The 18527-nt window shown below is 32.1% G+C and overlaps 1 protein-coding gene across 1 annotated transcript in view; it reads left to right on the top strand.

The window, feature by feature from the left end:
* LOC141561244 (single-minded homolog 2-like) overlaps positions 1-13085 on the top strand; it is a 63037-nt gene extending 49952 nt beyond the window's left edge. Inside the window, exons 7-10 of the mRNA XM_074300591.1 lie at positions 3392-3498; positions 9855-10002; positions 11697-11865; positions 12471-13085. Coding sequence (XP_074156692.1) covers positions 3392-3498; positions 9855-10002; positions 11697-11865; positions 12471-12950 — 904 coding nt within the window. The 3' untranslated portion in view covers positions 12951-13085. The remainder of the gene's footprint in view (positions 1-3391; positions 3499-9854; positions 10003-11696; positions 11866-12470) is intronic.
* The last annotated feature ends 5442 nt before the right edge of the window (positions 13086-18527 follow it).

The following is an 18527-nucleotide window of genomic DNA, read 5'->3' as shown; positions in this document are numbered from 1 at the left end:
TAGTTGTTTATTTATAAAACATACGCATGGGTAATTTTTCAATATTGACCCTTGCAAAACCTTCTGTTCCAACTTTTCCCCTCTTTCCCCCCACCCCCTCCCCTAGATGGCATAGACTAATACATGTTAAATATGTTAAAGTATATGTTAAATCCAATATATGTATATATATATTTATACAGTTATCTTGTTATATGAGAAAAATTGGTTCTAGAAAGGAAGAAAAAAAATCTGAGAAGGAAAACAAAAAGGCAAACAAAAAATAACAAAGAGTAGAAATGCTATGTTGTGGTTCACACTCATTTCCCAGCCTCTGATTTTTTTTAATTATTTTTTAGTTAAGCTGGTTACTAGAATTTCCATTCCCTAACAGAGAATAAAAATAAGAATAACATTTATTTAGTACTTACTGTGTGCTTGGCATTGTGCTAAGTGTTGCACCAACAAACATTCATGATTTATTGTGGATTTTAATATGAAATATAACTTAGGAAATAGTAACATTTTAAAGAACTAGCAAGGAAAATAACATATAAAAACTTTGACTTAGAGAGGAATGGGAAAGAGTTCTAGCCATTTTGAAGAGCAATTTGGAATCAAAGCTAATGTTATTAAACTACCTATACCCTTTGACTCAGCAATACCACTATTAGGTCTGCTTCCAAAGTTGATTGGAAAAAAGATTCTATATTTCTAAAATGTGCTATTAAAAATGATGACCAAAAAACCTGAATTCAAATTCAACCTCAGACACACTTGTTAGCTGTGTGCATCTGAGTAAGTCACATAACCCCAATTGCCTTGCAAAATAAAAGAAATGATGAATTTGATGATCTTAGAAAAATTGAAAAGAAGTGCATGAAATAATGAAAAGCAAAATGAGCAGAACCAAGAAAATATTGTATAGGGTAACAGTATTATTGTTTTAAGAATAATTATGAGCAAATAAGTAATTTTGACTATTATAAATACCCAAATTAACTGTAAAGAATTTTCTCATTTTTTAAAGGAGTAATTGCACCTGGAAGTTTCAGTCTGAGTTCTTTGCTCCATTAAATGAAGGCAGTGACTTGAAGCCTACTCCACTCTACTCCACTCTCTCATGTAGGCAGACTTTTTGTTCCTTCTGTCTGTTCCTTTTTCCTTATAACAGAATAATTCAAAATCTTCCATGCCAGTGGAATTCCACCTCCCAAGTGCAAACCTCATCATATGTCTTTCAAGTATTAAAAGGAATAGTGTGGTCACTTAACCCCAGCCTCAGATTAAAAAAAATAATAAAATAAAATAAAAATAAAAGGAATGTTGTGTCTATGAACTACAAATCCCAGGAATTCAGTTAGATTTCAGAGTTTATGCCATGCATGGAAATCAGTCTTGAACATCCAAAAACCCATTGGAATAGAAATTAGTCTTAAACGAATATAAATATTTTGTTACACATTCATCAAGAAATACTAATAAAATGCCTATCTTGTGCAGAGAACTGGCTGGCATGAATAGTGAGAGATATCTCTGTCCCCGTAAAACTTAGAGTCTATATAAGGAGCTCTTAAGTTTTTTGTGTCATGAACTTCTCTGGCAGTCTGGTGAAAGCTCATTGATCCCTAGAAATTTGATCCCAGTTTAAGAATCATTGGTCTAATGTATACATATATTGTATTTAGTTTATACTTAAACATATTTAACTTGTATTGGTCAACCTGTCATCTGGGAGGGGGGCGGGGAAGGAGAGGAAAAATTGGAACAAAAGGTTTGGCAATTGTCAATGCTGTAAAATTACCCATGCATATATTTGGTAAATAAAAACTATAATAATAAAAAAAGAATCATTGGTCTAATTAATGTTTTGATTGTGGAAGTTGTGAAATGATCCAACCATTCTGGAGAGCAATTTAGAACTATGGCTATAAAATTATGCATATCATTTAATCCAGCAGTGCCCTTACCGCATCTGTATCCCAAAGAAATCCTAAAAAAAGGGAAAAGGAGCCACATGTATAAAAATGTTTCTAGCTGCTCTTTTGTGGTGACAAAGTATTGGGAAATGAGTAGATGCCCATCAATTGGGGAATGGCTGAATAAATTATGGTATATAAAAGTAATGGAATATTATTATTCTACAAATATGATGAACAGACTGATTTTAGAAAGGCTTGGAAAGATAAACATGAACTGATGCTGAGTGAAACAATCAGAATCAAGAAAACATTGTACACAGCAACAAGATTGTGAACAACAAATGAGCAACAATGACAGATTTGGTTCTTCTCAGTGATTCAGTGATTCAGGGCAATTTTGGACATACCACGTGCATCCTGAGAGAGAATTACAGAGCCTGAATGTAAACCAACACATACTATTTACTTTCTTTTTCTTTTTCTTCTGTTTTTTTTCTTGTGTTTTTTTTCCCTTTTGTTCTATTTTTTTTTTCAACATGATTCATAAGAAAATATGTAAAATAATGATGGTGCATATTTAACCAAAAAATGTTTTTTGAATTTAAATGGGGAAAATAAAAATACAAAAATAAAAATCAATTCAATCTTTGGGGGCAGCTAGGTGGCGCAGTGGATAGAGCACCAGCCTTGAATTCAGGAGGACCTGAGTTCAAATTTGATCTCAGACACTTAACATTTCCTAGCTGTGTGACCCTGGGCAAGTCACTTAACCCCAGCCTCAGGAAAAAAAAAATTCAATCTTTGGTGGGGGGGGGGGGTGGTAGGGAAGAATCATTGGTCTAATAGGATGAATGCCAAGAAACAAAGTTCATAATAATGCAAGACAAGGACCTCCATTATAAAACAGTGTTTTATGAGGTCAGATGATCTGAAAAACAGCTTCATGGAAAAGGTATCATTTGAGGTAGGCTATTCAAGGATCAACAGACTTTGAATAATAACAATGTAATTTGATTCTTAACTATTTAAGTTAATCACTAAACTTTTCTCAGTTATATGAAAATATTCTCAGTAATATGAAAATATTGCCCAAGGCAGTCTTGAAATCAAATTCCTTTTTAGATTGATTGTATGCTGTTAAAAAAGGAGATTTCAGAAAATTAAAATCTTTCCAGAACCTTCCTGAAATATACTAAGCATTCACCTGTCAAAATATCTTTCTGCGTAGTGTTAGTTCTTAGATAAATTTAAATTCACTATGAAAAGCATGAAATTGCAAGTTATATTAAAGAATTCATTCCTTAGTCTCTGGACTAGAGTTCAAAAGTTGTTTCTTATAAAGAAGATGGTTTTCAGGTTCCAAAGTCAACATAAGTTGGACCTTAAATTTGGTCCTTTAGCACTTAATTACTTAGCAAAATCAATATTAGTTTATTTAAAACCAAATCTGTAGGGCAATATTATTAATTTAGATAGCCTTCTTCTTCCAGGGTGACTGAACTAACTGGCTATGAACCACAGGATTTGATAGAGAAAACCCTCTACCATCACGTCCATGGCTGTGATATGTTCTACTTACGTTATGCTCATCATCTCCGTAAGTAACACAATATAGATGCTCACACATTTAAAATATTTTAATATTGCTATTTTTGAATCAACTAAACAAATCTACACATGTAAGAAAAGAAGTATTTTCCACTGGGGTGGAGGGATAAAGAGAGGGAATAAGGAAATAGGTATAAAACTGTTCTATTATGTATGTGTACATACCTCCAAATTTCAGAGTAAATGGGCTGGAATATGAAGAAACATTTAGTATAACCTCCTGTTGAACACTTCTGTCTGTTATATAATAGTTTGTTTTCTTAAATATTAAGAAATAATGACAGTCCTAGTCTTACCTGAATGAATAACATTATTATTTAATCAAAGTTAAGGAGTCACTATTCTCTCAAATCCTCATTTCATTCTTATAAGAGTTCTAGCAGTTGAAGACTCAATCAAACTCAATAAAGAATCTTATTTATTTATTCCCTGAAACTCAAGAATTTTTACTTGCATATGATAACAGAACTGGGAGAAGGAGAGCTTTTGTCCTAGTTAATCCCTGGTTCACCTTTGACCAGATAGGAAGAAGGAATCCTTGAAGGAAGTGGTTAAAGGAAAAATAATTGGTTTGGGGAAAATATTCTTTTAGGTGCACCAATATTGACATTGCTATTGTTTTGTTAAGACAAATAAAAAACTCTTACCTAGACTTTGTACCCTTAGTTTATCTTGAAGAAAGAGTTTTGTCTTTTTTTTCCCTGAACACTATAGACTTACAAGATGCCCAGATCTGATGCTTTACAGATGTAATACCAGCTACTCTGGAGGCTGAAGCTGGCAGAGCACTTGAGCTCTGGAATTCTGAGTTGTAGTATGCTAAAGCTTCTTGATTGTCTGCACTAAGTCTATCACTGTTATATTGAGCTCCTGGGATTATGGGGACTACCAGGCTGAGTAAGGGAGGACAAATCCTTCTAGGTTGGAAATGGAGCAAGTCAAAGCTTCCATGGTAATCAGTAATTGGATCAAGCCTTGGGGTAGCAAGTGTACATTCAGTTTGGATGAAATAGGGGGACCCAGTTTCTAAAACCACATACATACACACACATATACATAAATATGTGTGTGTGTATGTATGTGTGTGTATAACCTAAATTAGGAGGAATTCCAAAAACAACAACTCTTCCACCAAGAAGCAACATATATAAATATTAATAAATTGTCTCTGACAAACATTGGCTCATTAAATGCAAAGTACAATTTTCCTCGTAAATTTACACACACATTCAAGTCCAAATTCTAGGTGATAATCTCAGAGACATATGTTGATTAGTTTATCAGGGAAGAAGAAAAAGAACTCCCCCTTTCTATCTGGTGAAATGTAAACTCAAGAGATAATTCTTGAAATGAAATAAAGACATTTCTATACTCAGTTCTTTAGAAAAGGTTTCTAGTAATAGACAACACTTATGGAAATTTGAAAGGAAAAGAGAAAGAGAAATGTGTATGGACATGTGTGTATTATATATAAATGTATCTTTACATTTTTAATGTTTCAAGAACATATTCTTCAGATTATAAACATTAAATATTTCTATCCTTGAAAAATGTTACTAACAGTTTAAAGTTTATTATAAAATTAAATTTCTCACTGAACTTACTTATTGAAAACAAAATCTTAGTTTAATATATGACAGACACAATTTATTCCTAGGTTCTCCATATTATGTATTTATAATGGAATAAATCACTAAGAGTTTTCCTCCTTTTCATTATCCTACATAATGAGTCCAACTCCAAATCCAACCACACATAAAGGATTTGAGAAATATAATATTGTAATTTACTTTCAGTGAAACTCAACATTCAATAAGAGGTGACATAGCTTCAACATTTGCCATTCTTTGAAGTATGATAATTAGCAAATATTTATTAAGCATGTGTTAAGTGTTGGGAAGACAAAAAGAAGCAAAAGATAGTCCCGACTTCAAAGAGATTACAATTTAAAGAGAAAAACAAGCAAAATAATCTACTTTGTTGTTTTTTAATGATTTCAGTTGTCTGACTTTTAGTGATCCCATATGGGGTTTTCTTGGAAGATCCTCTGTGGTTTGCCAATTGCTTTCTCCAGCTCATTTTTAAGATGAGAAAGTTGAGGCAAATAAGTGTTTGATTTGATTTGAACTTAAAAAGATGAATGTTCTTGACTCCAGGACTGGCATTATATCCATTGCACCACCTAGCTGTCCAAAATACCATATACATACAAAATAAGCTATGTATATGATAAGTATTAAGTAATTAACAGAGGGAAATCACTATGCAATTTTAGTTGGGACTAAAAGGAAATTAGGGAGTTCAGTTGACTGAGCTGAAGAGGAAGAGTATTCCAAGCATGTAGGATAACCAGAGAAAATTCCTGGAACAACTAAGAGCCAGTGCCTTTAAATGGAAGAGTACATTTCAGGGAGTAAGAGTAAGAACTATGAAAAGTTAGGAAAGGGCTAGATTATGAAGGATTTTCAGTGAAAAATAGAACATTTTTGTATTTGATCTTGGAGGCAATAGGGAGCCACTAGAATTTATTGATTAAGGGGGTTAATGTGATTGGATCTCTGCTTAAACAAAATCATGTTAGTGGCTGAATAAAGTATGGATTGGAATGGGGAGAGCCTTGAGACAAACCCATCGGGAGACTGTAATAATCCAATATAATCCAATAATCCAATAATCCAAGTGTGAGGTGAGCAAGACCTGCAGTAAAGGTATAGTAGTGACAGAAGTGGTATTCAAGAGATGATGTGAAGGTGAAGTTAATACATCTTGGCAACAGATTGGATCCTTTAAAATAAAAATAGGCTTCATTTATTATTTTGGAGTCAGATATTGTGAGTGTGGAAATTCCTCCTCCACATCTACTTCCTCTCCTTCCTGTCCCTCTTCTCTTCCCCCTTCCACAGTTCCTTATTTCCACCCCTCTTCTCTCCAACCCCTCCCTCTTCCCTTCACTCCTTCCTCTCCTCTTCTCCATGCAGTGATGCAATTCTGTGATTTATAGTCTTGAGAATTGTCAAGAGGCACTAAGAAATTGTGATTTGTCCAAGGGATAGAAAAAATTACTTGAACCTAAATTTTCCTGACTTCAAGATCAACTCACTATCCATTATTCCATTTTTATAAAGGTAAAAAACAGTTTTAGATAAAATTCAAAGCCAGAAGAAAACAAATGGGAAAAAATCTCAAAATAAGAATTCTATAGCCTGAAGGATCTTTGTGTATCTGTATGAAGAGAATGACTTTGCTTCAGTGATGAAGATTGTTATAATTATAAGCTAAATGCATATATTTCAGATTTTTTTTTCAATTACCAGCTGGCAGAGTCATCCAATTCTTATACTTCCCAAAGTCATAATCCAATTCAATAAATATTAAGCATCTATTAAGTTTTAGAATAGTTTCTTATTTTTATTGATATCTTCTAACATGATATTCCTTTTTCAATATTTCTCTTTCCTCTCCCTATTCCTTATAAAATATTAATAAAAAGGGAGGAAAGTAATCAGGTAAAGCTAACAATACCCCAGACTGTTCCTACTCCTTTAATAAAAGGAGAAAAGATCTACTATGCTGAAAAATTGTGTCAGGTGTTGGGGATACACAAACAAAACCTTCCCTCAAGGAACTAACATTTTACTGGGAATTGACAGAATATATATATATACTATATACATCAAAAATTACTGTGAAGCAATGTTTGTCTGGGAACTTGCTATTTTTTAATCCCTTTTTATGATAGAGAAAGCAAATTGTTTGCATATCAAGCCTTTTTCCTCCAATAGGGTAACCTATGGTCCCTTTTGTCCCTACCTCTACCATTCCATCACTTAGACACAAGATTTGTCCAAGTTTTTTTTTTAATTTAAGATAAAACTCATTCTTTAGTGTAGGGGGTACATTTGTCTCAAATAAGTCTCCCTCTGTTGTTTTAGGAGCTTACAAATTAACATTATTAATAAAAAAAATCCTATAAGATCTTTTAACATTTATAACTCTAGAATTCTCTTTAAAAAACCAATCTTAATGTATTAGACAAGGAGTTATCTCTCTGACTTAGTTAGAATCTGTGTTTTTCCAGTTAGCCATTGTCATAGATATTCAACATAAATTATTATTAAGAATAGATTTTTAAAGGGAAAAGGACCCACATGTGCAAAAATGTTTGTAGCAGCCCTTTTTGTAGTGTCAAGGATTTGAAAAGTGAGTGGATGTCCATCAATGGCAATGACTGAATAAGTTATGGTATATGAATGTTATGGAATATTATTATTCTATAAGAAAAGATCAGCAGGATGATATCAGAGAGCCCTCAAGAGACTGAGATGAACTGATGCTAAGTGAAGTAAGCAGAACCAAAAGAACATTATACATAGCAACAACAAGATTATGCAGTGATTAATGCATATGAGATGATTCAAGCCAATTCTAATAGACTTGTGATGGAAAGAGCCATATGCATCCAGAAAGGGGACTGTGGGGACTGAATATGGATCACAACATAGTATTTTTATCTTTTTTATAGTTTTTATTTACTTACTTTTTATTTTCTTTCTCATTTTTTCCCCTTTTGATCTGGTTTTTCTTGTGTGGCATGATAAATGTGGAAATATAGAAAAAAATAGATTTTTGTGTAAAACAAAATCAGCAATAGAAGGAACTTTAAAGAAAGAGGAAAAAAAAAAGGTAGAGAATTGTCTGCTAGCAGTAGGTACTGAATAAAGTTGTGGAGGGTACTTGATTACTACAGAACTGTCCTTATTGCTCACATTTTCACAGTTTTATTTCTTAGCTCTGTCTCCCTTCCCTCTGAGCTGTGGGAGAAAGTGGAGAAACTTTCTTACTTTTGACTGGCCAATTTCTTTTCCCCTGAAAACTTAGAGTCTTCGTAGAGCTGGATGGAAAATCTATTCCTCCAGAATTACAGATCTCAAGATACCCATTTAAGATTTCAGAACTGGGTACTGTTGAGTTATGCTAGCTAGGTATGTTATAAAGGTAGAATCTGTAGGATTTGGCATCTAATTGCATATGAAGAAAATGACCCCAAGATTCCGATTCTATGTAATTGAAGGGATAGTAGTAACATTAGGAAAGGGAAGTTAGGAAAAATAGCTAATTTGGACCACACTTATTTTTAATTAGTAGTGGGACAGCAAGATGACTAGTAGGCAGCCAGAGATTTGGGACTGGAGTTTAAAAAGACTAGAACTACATATATATATATATATATATATATATATATATATATATATATATATATATATATATATATATATATATATATATATATATATATATATATATATATATATATATGTATGTATATATGTATATATGTATGTATATATGTATATATGTATATGTATGTATATGTACACATATAGAAGTTATCTGTGTAGAGATAATAAATGAATCTATGGAAGTAGATGTAGAAAGTCATCAGGAGTCTAGGACATTTGTCCCAATTAATCCATCTCTGAGGATGGTTAATCTGGAACTTCTCTCTGTCTATTCCAGTTTTGAGGATCACAACTTGTAGTCCAGGGCTTATCTCCATTCAGTCATGTAAATCTTTTTCCTTTCACCACAGGCTTCTCTGAATGGTTTAGCTTTATTTTTAAATAGATCATCAACTTTAAGAAAACAAAAGCAGTTAAGAAAAGAGATATTGCCATACAATCTCTTTCCTGGTGAGGGATGAGTGATAATGGTTTTAAATAAGCTTCAGTTTAGTGAGCAACTGCATGGCCATTCAGTATGAATCCACATGCAAAATTTTCCAAAAACACTTTCTAATTTGGAGGATATTAGATGAACAATATTATATAGAAATATTATAGGTCTTGGGCTGAGGTGGTGAAGTTAGGTATAAGTTGCACAAAATAAAAATAGTAATAGTGTAAATAAGTTCATTGTGCATAGATGTGTTTTAGGTGAACAGTTAAAAATCTTTAACATGTAATGTAAGAGATTGTTCCGAGCCTAATGGTTTTCTTATTTAAATGACCCATTCACTAGAATATCTTAGGATATCTAGGGTATCAAAAATTCTTAGCTCTGGAACAACAACAAAATCCCATAAATTAATAGACTTTGTAACTTTGTAAGGTTCAGTTATTTTTTGTCTTCTAAAGGCCTTAAGACCAATAGTCTTCAGTTAAATAAGTAGATAGGGAACAGAAATGTCAACAAAAGTACAATCTGATTATTGGTTATATGTTTATGTACAATAGGTTATATAGACTTTAACACAAAAACTGGTAGCATATACATGTTTCCTTTTTATTTAAGGAAGTTCATTCTTAAACTCAAGAATACTATAATTTATGAATAATATTTTTACAGTGTTGGTGAAAGGTCAAGTCACAACCAAATACTACAGGTTACTTTCCAAGCATGGAGGCTGGGTTTGGGTTCAGAGTTATGCTACCATTGTGCACAACAGTCGTTCATCAAGACCTCACTGCATAGTGAGTGTCAATTATGTTCTCACGTAAGTCAAACAAATTTGTTCTCTTCTTTAATGTCTCATTTCACATTAAAATAATTATAATTATTCTCTTTCTGTAGATGTTCATTTGTTTATGGATTTTTGTTTGCTTTTTAAAATTCATTTTACAAAATGTTTTGGAGGATTCTACTTCTGATTGAGATAAAAAAAAAAAAGTAGATAGTACAACTATGTTTCCAGCATAATTATAATCTGGATATAGAATAGAAATGAGGAAGCATGGTGAAGTAAATACTGTTCTCTGGCCTGTAATCCTTCTTTGTCTGTTTTAATAACCAAAGAAAAAGCTGGTGTGTCCATAATCCTCATTGTATGAACTTTCTGTAACTTCTATGAACTTGCTGCTGTCCTTAAGATAAAGCAAGACTAAAGGTCATATCTGCCTTTAGAATGAGATTTCTTATTATATGAAAGGTATAGGAAATAAGATTACTTGAGGACAAAATGAAATCTTCCCTTAGAGCTTCATCAAGTGAAATAAATTTCTAGTCCGTATTTGTTACTCAGTAGTATAGCTGAGTAACAGTAGATATCCTCACTGAAAATAATTTTTTGTCTTCTATGTAGAGAAAGGATTTAAACGCTAAAGTCTCTGACCAAAGGAGTTTGACTTTTCTGCTTTTTAGAAATGAACAATAATTTTAACAAAATCACAGAAAAAAAATATATCTTAGATTGAGAAAATGTATATTTTCTAGGAAAACAAAAACTACCTATTAATAGCTATGTGCCAGGTACTGTGCTAAACACTTTATAATTATTACCTCATTTGAACCTCACACAATCCTTCCCCATTTTACAGGTGAGGAAACTTAAGCAAATAGCAATTAAGTGACTTGCTTAGGGTCACACAGCCAGTCAGTGAATAAAGCCAGATTTGAACCTGCTCTTATCAAAAGAAGACTTAACCATTTTTTAAAAAGTTTATTGATTCTTTTTTCTTTTTACATCACTCTCACTTTCTACACCCTTAATCTTTCATTGTAATAAATAAATATAGCTGAACAAAAATCAAAACACTGGCTGTGTCTAAAAATAAGTGTCTCCTTTTATACCACTTGCCTATCACTTTTCTGCCAAGAGACATGCTTCATTAGTCTTCTAAAGTTATGATTGAAGATCTACTACTTCTTTAAAACTAGACATTTTGAGCAACTCTTCACAGAAGTTAAAGGCATAAAATATTTAAAAGGAGGACAATAAGCTTAGATTCAAATTCAACAATTCCCAAGACTGAAGCTTTTAAGTAAGGATTTTCTATCCAGTTCTTTTTGGTGGAAAGAAAGAAAAAGAGTTAAATAGTATATCCTTTGTTAGGTTACAGTTGGACTTGGTAAACATGTTTTTCCTTTCTTTCTTTATAAATTTTCTTAAACTCATGATTTTCACAAGGGGTATGAATTGGGTTTTATAGATCTGGATATAGCTGTATCAATCTCATTCCTCCTAGTCAAATAATTACAAAATTTAAGAATTTTGAAGGTCATATAACCAAAGGGCTACAGCCTTAATAGAGAAGAAAACAGATTTTTTCAGTTCTGATTTTATTGATCATTTTCCAGAATCCATGTAAATAAAATTACATATCATGATACAATAAAATTATAATAGAAATGTTTTATGTCAAAGCAAGGTCTTCTTAAGCATGATATCAATCTTTTTTGATCTCTTGGCAGAGATATCGAATACAAGGAAATACAGTTGTCACTGGATCAAGTCACCTCTTCCAAGTCCCAGTATTCCTGTAAGACTTCAATGTCTACCTCACAAGAACCTAGGAAAATAGCAAAATGCAAAAGTAACAAGATGAAGACAAAAGTCAGAACAAACCCCTATCTACCACAGGTAATGAATGCACCCAGAAAAGAGGTCTGGCTGTTCTGTTGTCATTTGTTACCATATAGTCTCCTCTTAGCAGTCATTTGAGGTTCATATGGATACATTAAATATGGAATAACAACAAATCACTAATTACATAGGAGGAATTTCCCAATGTTGGAAAATTCTTCAGAGACACAACCAGTTGTTTAATATTATGCAAAATTTGAGATGGTTGTATACAGTCCACAGCAAAAACTGAATTATGAAGGGACTCTTTATAGTAAGCTTGTTAGGATTTTCTTTTATTTTTGCTTGCATTACATATCTTCACACTATTTTTCATCAATAATAATTTTCCCCAAGTTTTTTTTTTAAATAGTTGATTTCAAACTCTTAGAAACAGGATCTGCATTAGCTTCTCAACTCTTTGATAGGGAAAATTCTTGTCCCTCCAACTGTTATCAAGTATTCCTCTTTATTCTGAGGCCTCCACATTAATCTATTCTTGTGCAATAGATAAAAGTAGAACCCAAGACAGCAATGCTTGCCATATATTTTATTATTTTGTACTGCATTAAGCTGTTGTCTCTTCCAGCTAGCTCTTTACTGGTCTTCTTTTGCTATTTCAGCAATACGACTCTTTCCAAATGGACAAATCGGAATGTGGCCAGGTTGGAAACTGGAAAACAAGTTCTGCAACAAATACTACAAATACTCAAGAACAAAACTTTTACTCAGAAAACAGTGAACTTTTATATGCCCCCTCGTATAGCTTGCCTTTTTCTTATCATTATGGACCCTTTCCTATAGATTCTCATGTATTCAGGAGCAAAAGACAAATGCTATCTTCAAAATTTGGACAATCTCAAGGGTCCCCATGTGAGGTGGCACATTTTTTCTTGAGCACATTACAAACCAGTGGAGAATGTCAGTGGCATTATGCCAATCCCTTAGTACCTAACAGCCAGTCTCCAGCTAAAAATCATCCTGACCAGCCAATGAACATTACACGGCACAACCTGGCACCCAATTATGAAGGTGGGTTGTGTTTACACATGGGAAAGGGAAAGGTATTTGAAATATCAGGAGGAAATGTCCATGGGTGGTAGAGGAAAAGTAAATATACAAGTTAAACATTTCCTTTTTATGTTTGTAACTAGTAATTACTATCATTTTCATGCTTATAATATATTATTGTATGACAAAAATGAGCTGATTTCAAAAGTATATGCCCAATTCATAAAGAAGTGGAGGAAAAAGCAAAATACTCAACTGTCTTTCACAACATAGTCTTTTTTTTTTCATTTCTATAAAAAGGGAAAACTTAGATAAATACTTTAAAATCTTTTAAAGTTGTCTTTATAACATTGTTGTTTCTTATAATATAAATTGTTTTCCTGGTTCTCATTTCACTCTTGTCAGTTTGTACAGGTCTTCCTAATGTTCTCTGAACCTGTCCCATTCATCATCAAGCTGTGCCCTATGCAATGGTAATGGACAAGGCAGTGTTCATTACATCCACAGCCATAATTTGCCCAGCTGAGGATCATCCCTTAATTTCCAATTATTTGTCACCACAAAAAGAGCTGCGATCAATATCGTTGTATGCATGGGTACTTTTTCTTGTCCATTGAGCTTCTTTGAGTACATATTTAATAGTGGTATTGCTGAGTCAAATGATACATTACTTAATACTTTTTGGGACATATTTGCTTTTTAGAAGCATATTTGGGACAAATTGCTTTTTAGAATTACAGTTTCCATTTCCATCAATATTCTACCTGCTTTCCCTCAGCTCCTCCACTATTTGTCATTTTCCTTTTTTGGTCAATTTGCTACTGAATGATGGCTGTAAGAAGGAACCTGTTATTTAAACTTATAATTTAGAGCATTTTTTTTTTCATAAAGGCATTGATAGCTTGGCCTTTTCCCTTTGAAAATTTCCAGTTCATATTCTTTGAATATTCATTAATTGGGAATGTTTCTTATAAATTTGGATCAGTTCTCTGTGTATATTAGAAATGTTATCTTTACCTGGGAAATGCTATAAACATTTTTTCCATATCTGCTTCCCTCCAAATCTTAACTTCATTAGTTTAACATTAAAAGCTTAAATTTTATGTAATCAGAATTATCCATTTTACTCACTGAATCCTCTCTGCCCATTATTTGGTCATGAATTATTCTTCTATCCATTGATATGGGTAATTTTTTCCATGCTCTTCTAATATGAGTGAAAACCACCCATAAGTGAAAAATGTTTTGTAGTTTTAGTCATGTATTTCCTGTGTGTACATTAACAGGTAGACTTCCAAATATTTTACATATTCTCTAAGTTAAAATCAAATTTCTATTTCTCTCTTTGTTTGGTTTTCTTAATAATATGCTGAAATGCTGATGTGTTTTTTATATCTTACAACTTTGCTGAACCTGTTTGTTTCATCTAACTTTTTAGTTGACTTTCTAGGATTTTCCAAGTAAGCTATCATATTATCTGGGGAAACAATAATTTGGTTTTTTCTTTGCCTATACTTGATTTCTTTTTCTTCCTTTATTGTTATAGGTAGCATTTCTAGTACTTTATAAAAAAACAGTGGTGCTCTAGACATCTTCTAGTTCAATGGTTCTTAAAGTGTGGTCCAGAGAATCCTGGAGGTCTCTGAAATCCTTTCAGAGGGTCTACAAATTCAAAATTAGGTTTTTTATAAATTTCCAAAGTGAATATTATCAACAAATATAACACATATAAACAAAAACCTTTGGACAGATCCTCAATTTTAATAGTATAAAGATACTGAGAACAAGAGTTTGACAACCAATGCTCTAGTTTGTGTCTATTGTCTATAATACTGTCTCACTACATAACAATTATGTTGAGGAAAGAGTTATGTGTTCCTATGTTTTCTAATGTTTCCTTTAATTTTTTTAAAACAGGAACAGGTATTGTATCTTGTTAAAAGCTTTTTTAGCATCTATTGATATAATCATGTTTTTTGTTATTCTTGTTCATAATGTGTTCTATTGTGTTGGTATTACTTCTAATATTGACCAACCTCAAATTCCTCATGAAATCCAACTTGATTATAATCTTTGTGATTGTTGCTAATATTTTATTTAAAATTTTTGAATCAATCTTCATTAGGAATATAATTTGTGGCTTTCTTTGTTTTGAATTTCCTTGGTTTAGATATCATGTCCATATTCATATTGTATAAAAAATTTAGTAAGTCTTTTTATTTATTTTTTAAATTACTTTTTTGAAAGAATTTGTTCATGACTCCATCTAATACTTGTTTTTTCAAGTTTACATTATTGTTTGTTCAATTACTTTCCTGAGATTAAGTTATTTAAGTCATTTATTTCTTGAAGTATTAATTTGCACATTTTGTATTTTTGTAAATATCCATCCATTTCATTCATATTGTCAATTTTATTGATCAGACAAAATAGTTTTAATAATTTCTTTGTAGGGAATTCATTACATCATTTTTGATACTGGTAATTTGGTTTTCCTCTTTCAAAAATCAAATAAGCTAACGGTTTGTCTGTTCTATTGTATTCAACTCATCTCCCCTAAAGGAAAAAAACAAAACAAAACAATAACACAGGTCCTAGTTTTATTTATTAATTCAATTTTTCTTTTGATTTCAATTTTATTTTTTATTTCTGAAATTTACATTTTAACGTCTAATTAAGTTTTGCCCCTAGATTTTTTTTAAAGTCACTTGCCCAATGTTACAGCTTTTCTCTCCTTTTTAAAAAACAGATATTTAAAGATATGTCTTCCCCAAAGGACTGATGGGGCTATACCGCCAAAATTTTGTTATACTGTCTCATAGTTATAGTTACCCTTTAATGAAATTCTATATTGTGTGTATTTCTTTAGACCCACCCATTCTTTAGAATTATGTTATTTTATTTCTAGTTTATTTTTAATTTTTTTCCAGTGATTCTTTATTGGATATATTTTATTGCATTGTGCTTTATAAAAGAAATATTTAATATTTCAGCATTTGTTTGTGATGTTTTTATTCCCTAATTACAATTTTTGTAAAGGCAACCTGACCAAGTGAGAATTATGGATGCTTCTTTCTATTCTCATCCAGCAATCATATCTAACTTTTCTAAAATTCGATTCAGGTCCTTACACCTTTTTTATTTATTTATTTGTTAATCCATTTATGGGTTAAGCTTAAAAGAAGAACATTGAGATTTCCTATTATCATTTTACTGTCTTTTTCTCCCCATAACTCATTTAACTTTTTAAAATATTAGATAATATTTTATTTGGTGCATATATATTGTTTGATATTAATTAATTCATTTTCTATAGTATCTTTCAGCATAAATATAATTATATTTATATTTAATATTTATATATTTATATATATTTAAATATATTTAAATATATATATTTATATTTATATATATTTAAATAATAATTTCCATGTTTATAGTTTTAAATTGAGGTGTTTTTTTTTCTTTTGCTGTCTTATTTGAGATCAAGTTTGCTGTACCTGTTTTATTTTTCAGTTGAAGTATTGCACTAGCTCCTTATTTTAACTGTGTGAACATGTTTCAAGTATATTTCTTATAAATTTTTTTGTATTCTTTTTAATTCATAATACTTTTTGGCTTTATAGGTGAGTTCAACCTTATAATTTTTCTTCGTTTTCCTCTTCTTCTGCATCCTAATAAAGAAAGAGAAGGGGTATGCTACAATCAGGTCTCTTAAGTGCTCCCTAAAATCTTTTTCCCTCTCTCAAATCCCAGTGTTTGTTTTTTTTTTAAATCTTTTTTCTCCCTTTTCTTCAATCCCTCTTCAACCTACCTTCTGCAGCTATGTTTATTTCCCTCTTATTCCTTCTTCTCCCTTCTCCTTTCCTCTTAATTGCATCTCTGGTGAATGAAATATATTTCTGCACTGAACTCAGAGGATATATTTCTCTCTCCTTTGACTAGTTCAGCTGAAAGTAAGATTCAAATGTTGCCAGCTGCCTCCCCTCTTTCTCCTTACTCTAGCAAACCCCACCCCCCATCTTCTATGCACTCTTCCTTTGATTGCTGAGTTCCTCTTTTATCTTTAGAGGATCACTGAACCTCAGCCATCAATACTTTTTAGAACTTTATGGAGATGTTGAGATCTCAGTTCTATTTCCCATGACTCTGCCATTTTTTCTTATCTCTGGAAATAAAATTCTTTTTTTTTTTTTAATTCATTTTTCCAAATTATCCCCTCCCTCCCTCCACTCCCTCCCCCTGATGGCAGGTAATCCCATACATTTTACATGTGTTACAATATAACCTAGATACAATATATGTGTGTAAATACCATTTTCTTGTTGCACATTAATTATTAGCTTCCGAAGGTATAAGTAACCTGGGTAGATAGACAGTAGTGCTAACAATTTACATTCGCTTCCCAGTGTTCCTTCTCTGGGTGTAGTTATTTCTGTCCATCATTGATCAACTGGAAGTGAGTTGGATCTTCTTTATGTTGAAGATTTCCACTTCTATCAGAATACATCCTCATACAGTATTGTTGTTGAAGTGTATAGTGATCTTCTGGTTCTGCTCATTTCACTCAGCAACAGTTGATTTAAGTCTCTCCAAGCCTCTCTGTATTCCTCCTGCTGGTCATTTCTTACAGAGCAATAATATTCCATAACCTTCATATACCACAATTTACCCAACCATTCTCCAATTGATGGACATCCATTCATCTTCCAGTTTCTAGCTACAACAAAAAGAGCTTCCACAAACATTTTGGCACATACAGGTCCCTTTCCACTCTTTAGTATTTCTTTGGGATATAATCCCAATAACAGCAATGCTGGGTCAAAGGGTATGCACAGTTTGACAACTTTTTGGGCATAGTTCCAAATTGCTCTCCAGAATGGCTGGATTCTTTCACAACTCCACCAACAATGTATCAGTGTCCCAGTTTTCCCATATCCCCTCCAACATTCATCATTATTTGTTCCTGTCATCTTAGCCAATCTGACAGGTGTGTAGTGATATCTCAGAGTTGTCTTAATTTGCATTTCTCTGATCAGTAGTGATTTGGAACACTCATATGAGTGGAAATAGTTTCAATTTCATCATCTGAGAATTGTCTGTTCATATCCCTTGACCATTTATCAATTGGAGAATGGTTCGGTTTCCTATAAATCAGGGTCAGTTCTCTGTATATTTTGGAAATGAGACCTTTGTCAGAACCTTTACTTTTAAAAATATTTTCCCAATTTGTTACTTCCCTTCTAATCTTGTTTGCATTAGTATTATTTGTGCAGAAACTTTTTAGTTTGATGTAATCAAAATCTTCTATTTTGTGATCAATAATGATCTCTAATTCTCCTCTGGTCATAAATTCCTTCCTACTCCACAAGTCTGAGAGGTAGACTATTCTCTGTTCCTTTAATCTATTTATGATCTCATTCTTTATGCCTAAATCATGGACCCATTTTGATCTTATCTTGGTATATGGTGTTAAGTGTGGATCCATATCTAATTTCTGCCATACTAAGGAAATAAAATTCTTAAATAAAAATAAATCTCAGAATAAGAAACACATGATAAGCTTATTTCAGAAATTTATGTTCCAAGAGTGTCACAAACTCTAAAAGTCACATATTGAACCCACAAATAAATCTGAGAGTAAATATCATTTGAGTTTCAATATTAAA

The sequence above is a fragment of the Sminthopsis crassicaudata genome, chromosome 3 (genome assembly GCF_048593235.1).
Source record: "Sminthopsis crassicaudata isolate SCR6 chromosome 3, ASM4859323v1, whole genome shotgun sequence".
Lineage (NCBI taxonomy): Eukaryota > Metazoa > Chordata > Mammalia > Dasyuromorphia > Dasyuridae > Sminthopsis > Sminthopsis crassicaudata.
Note: the sequence above shows the minus strand (reverse complement) of the source record. Positions and strands in the feature narration are given on the sequence as shown.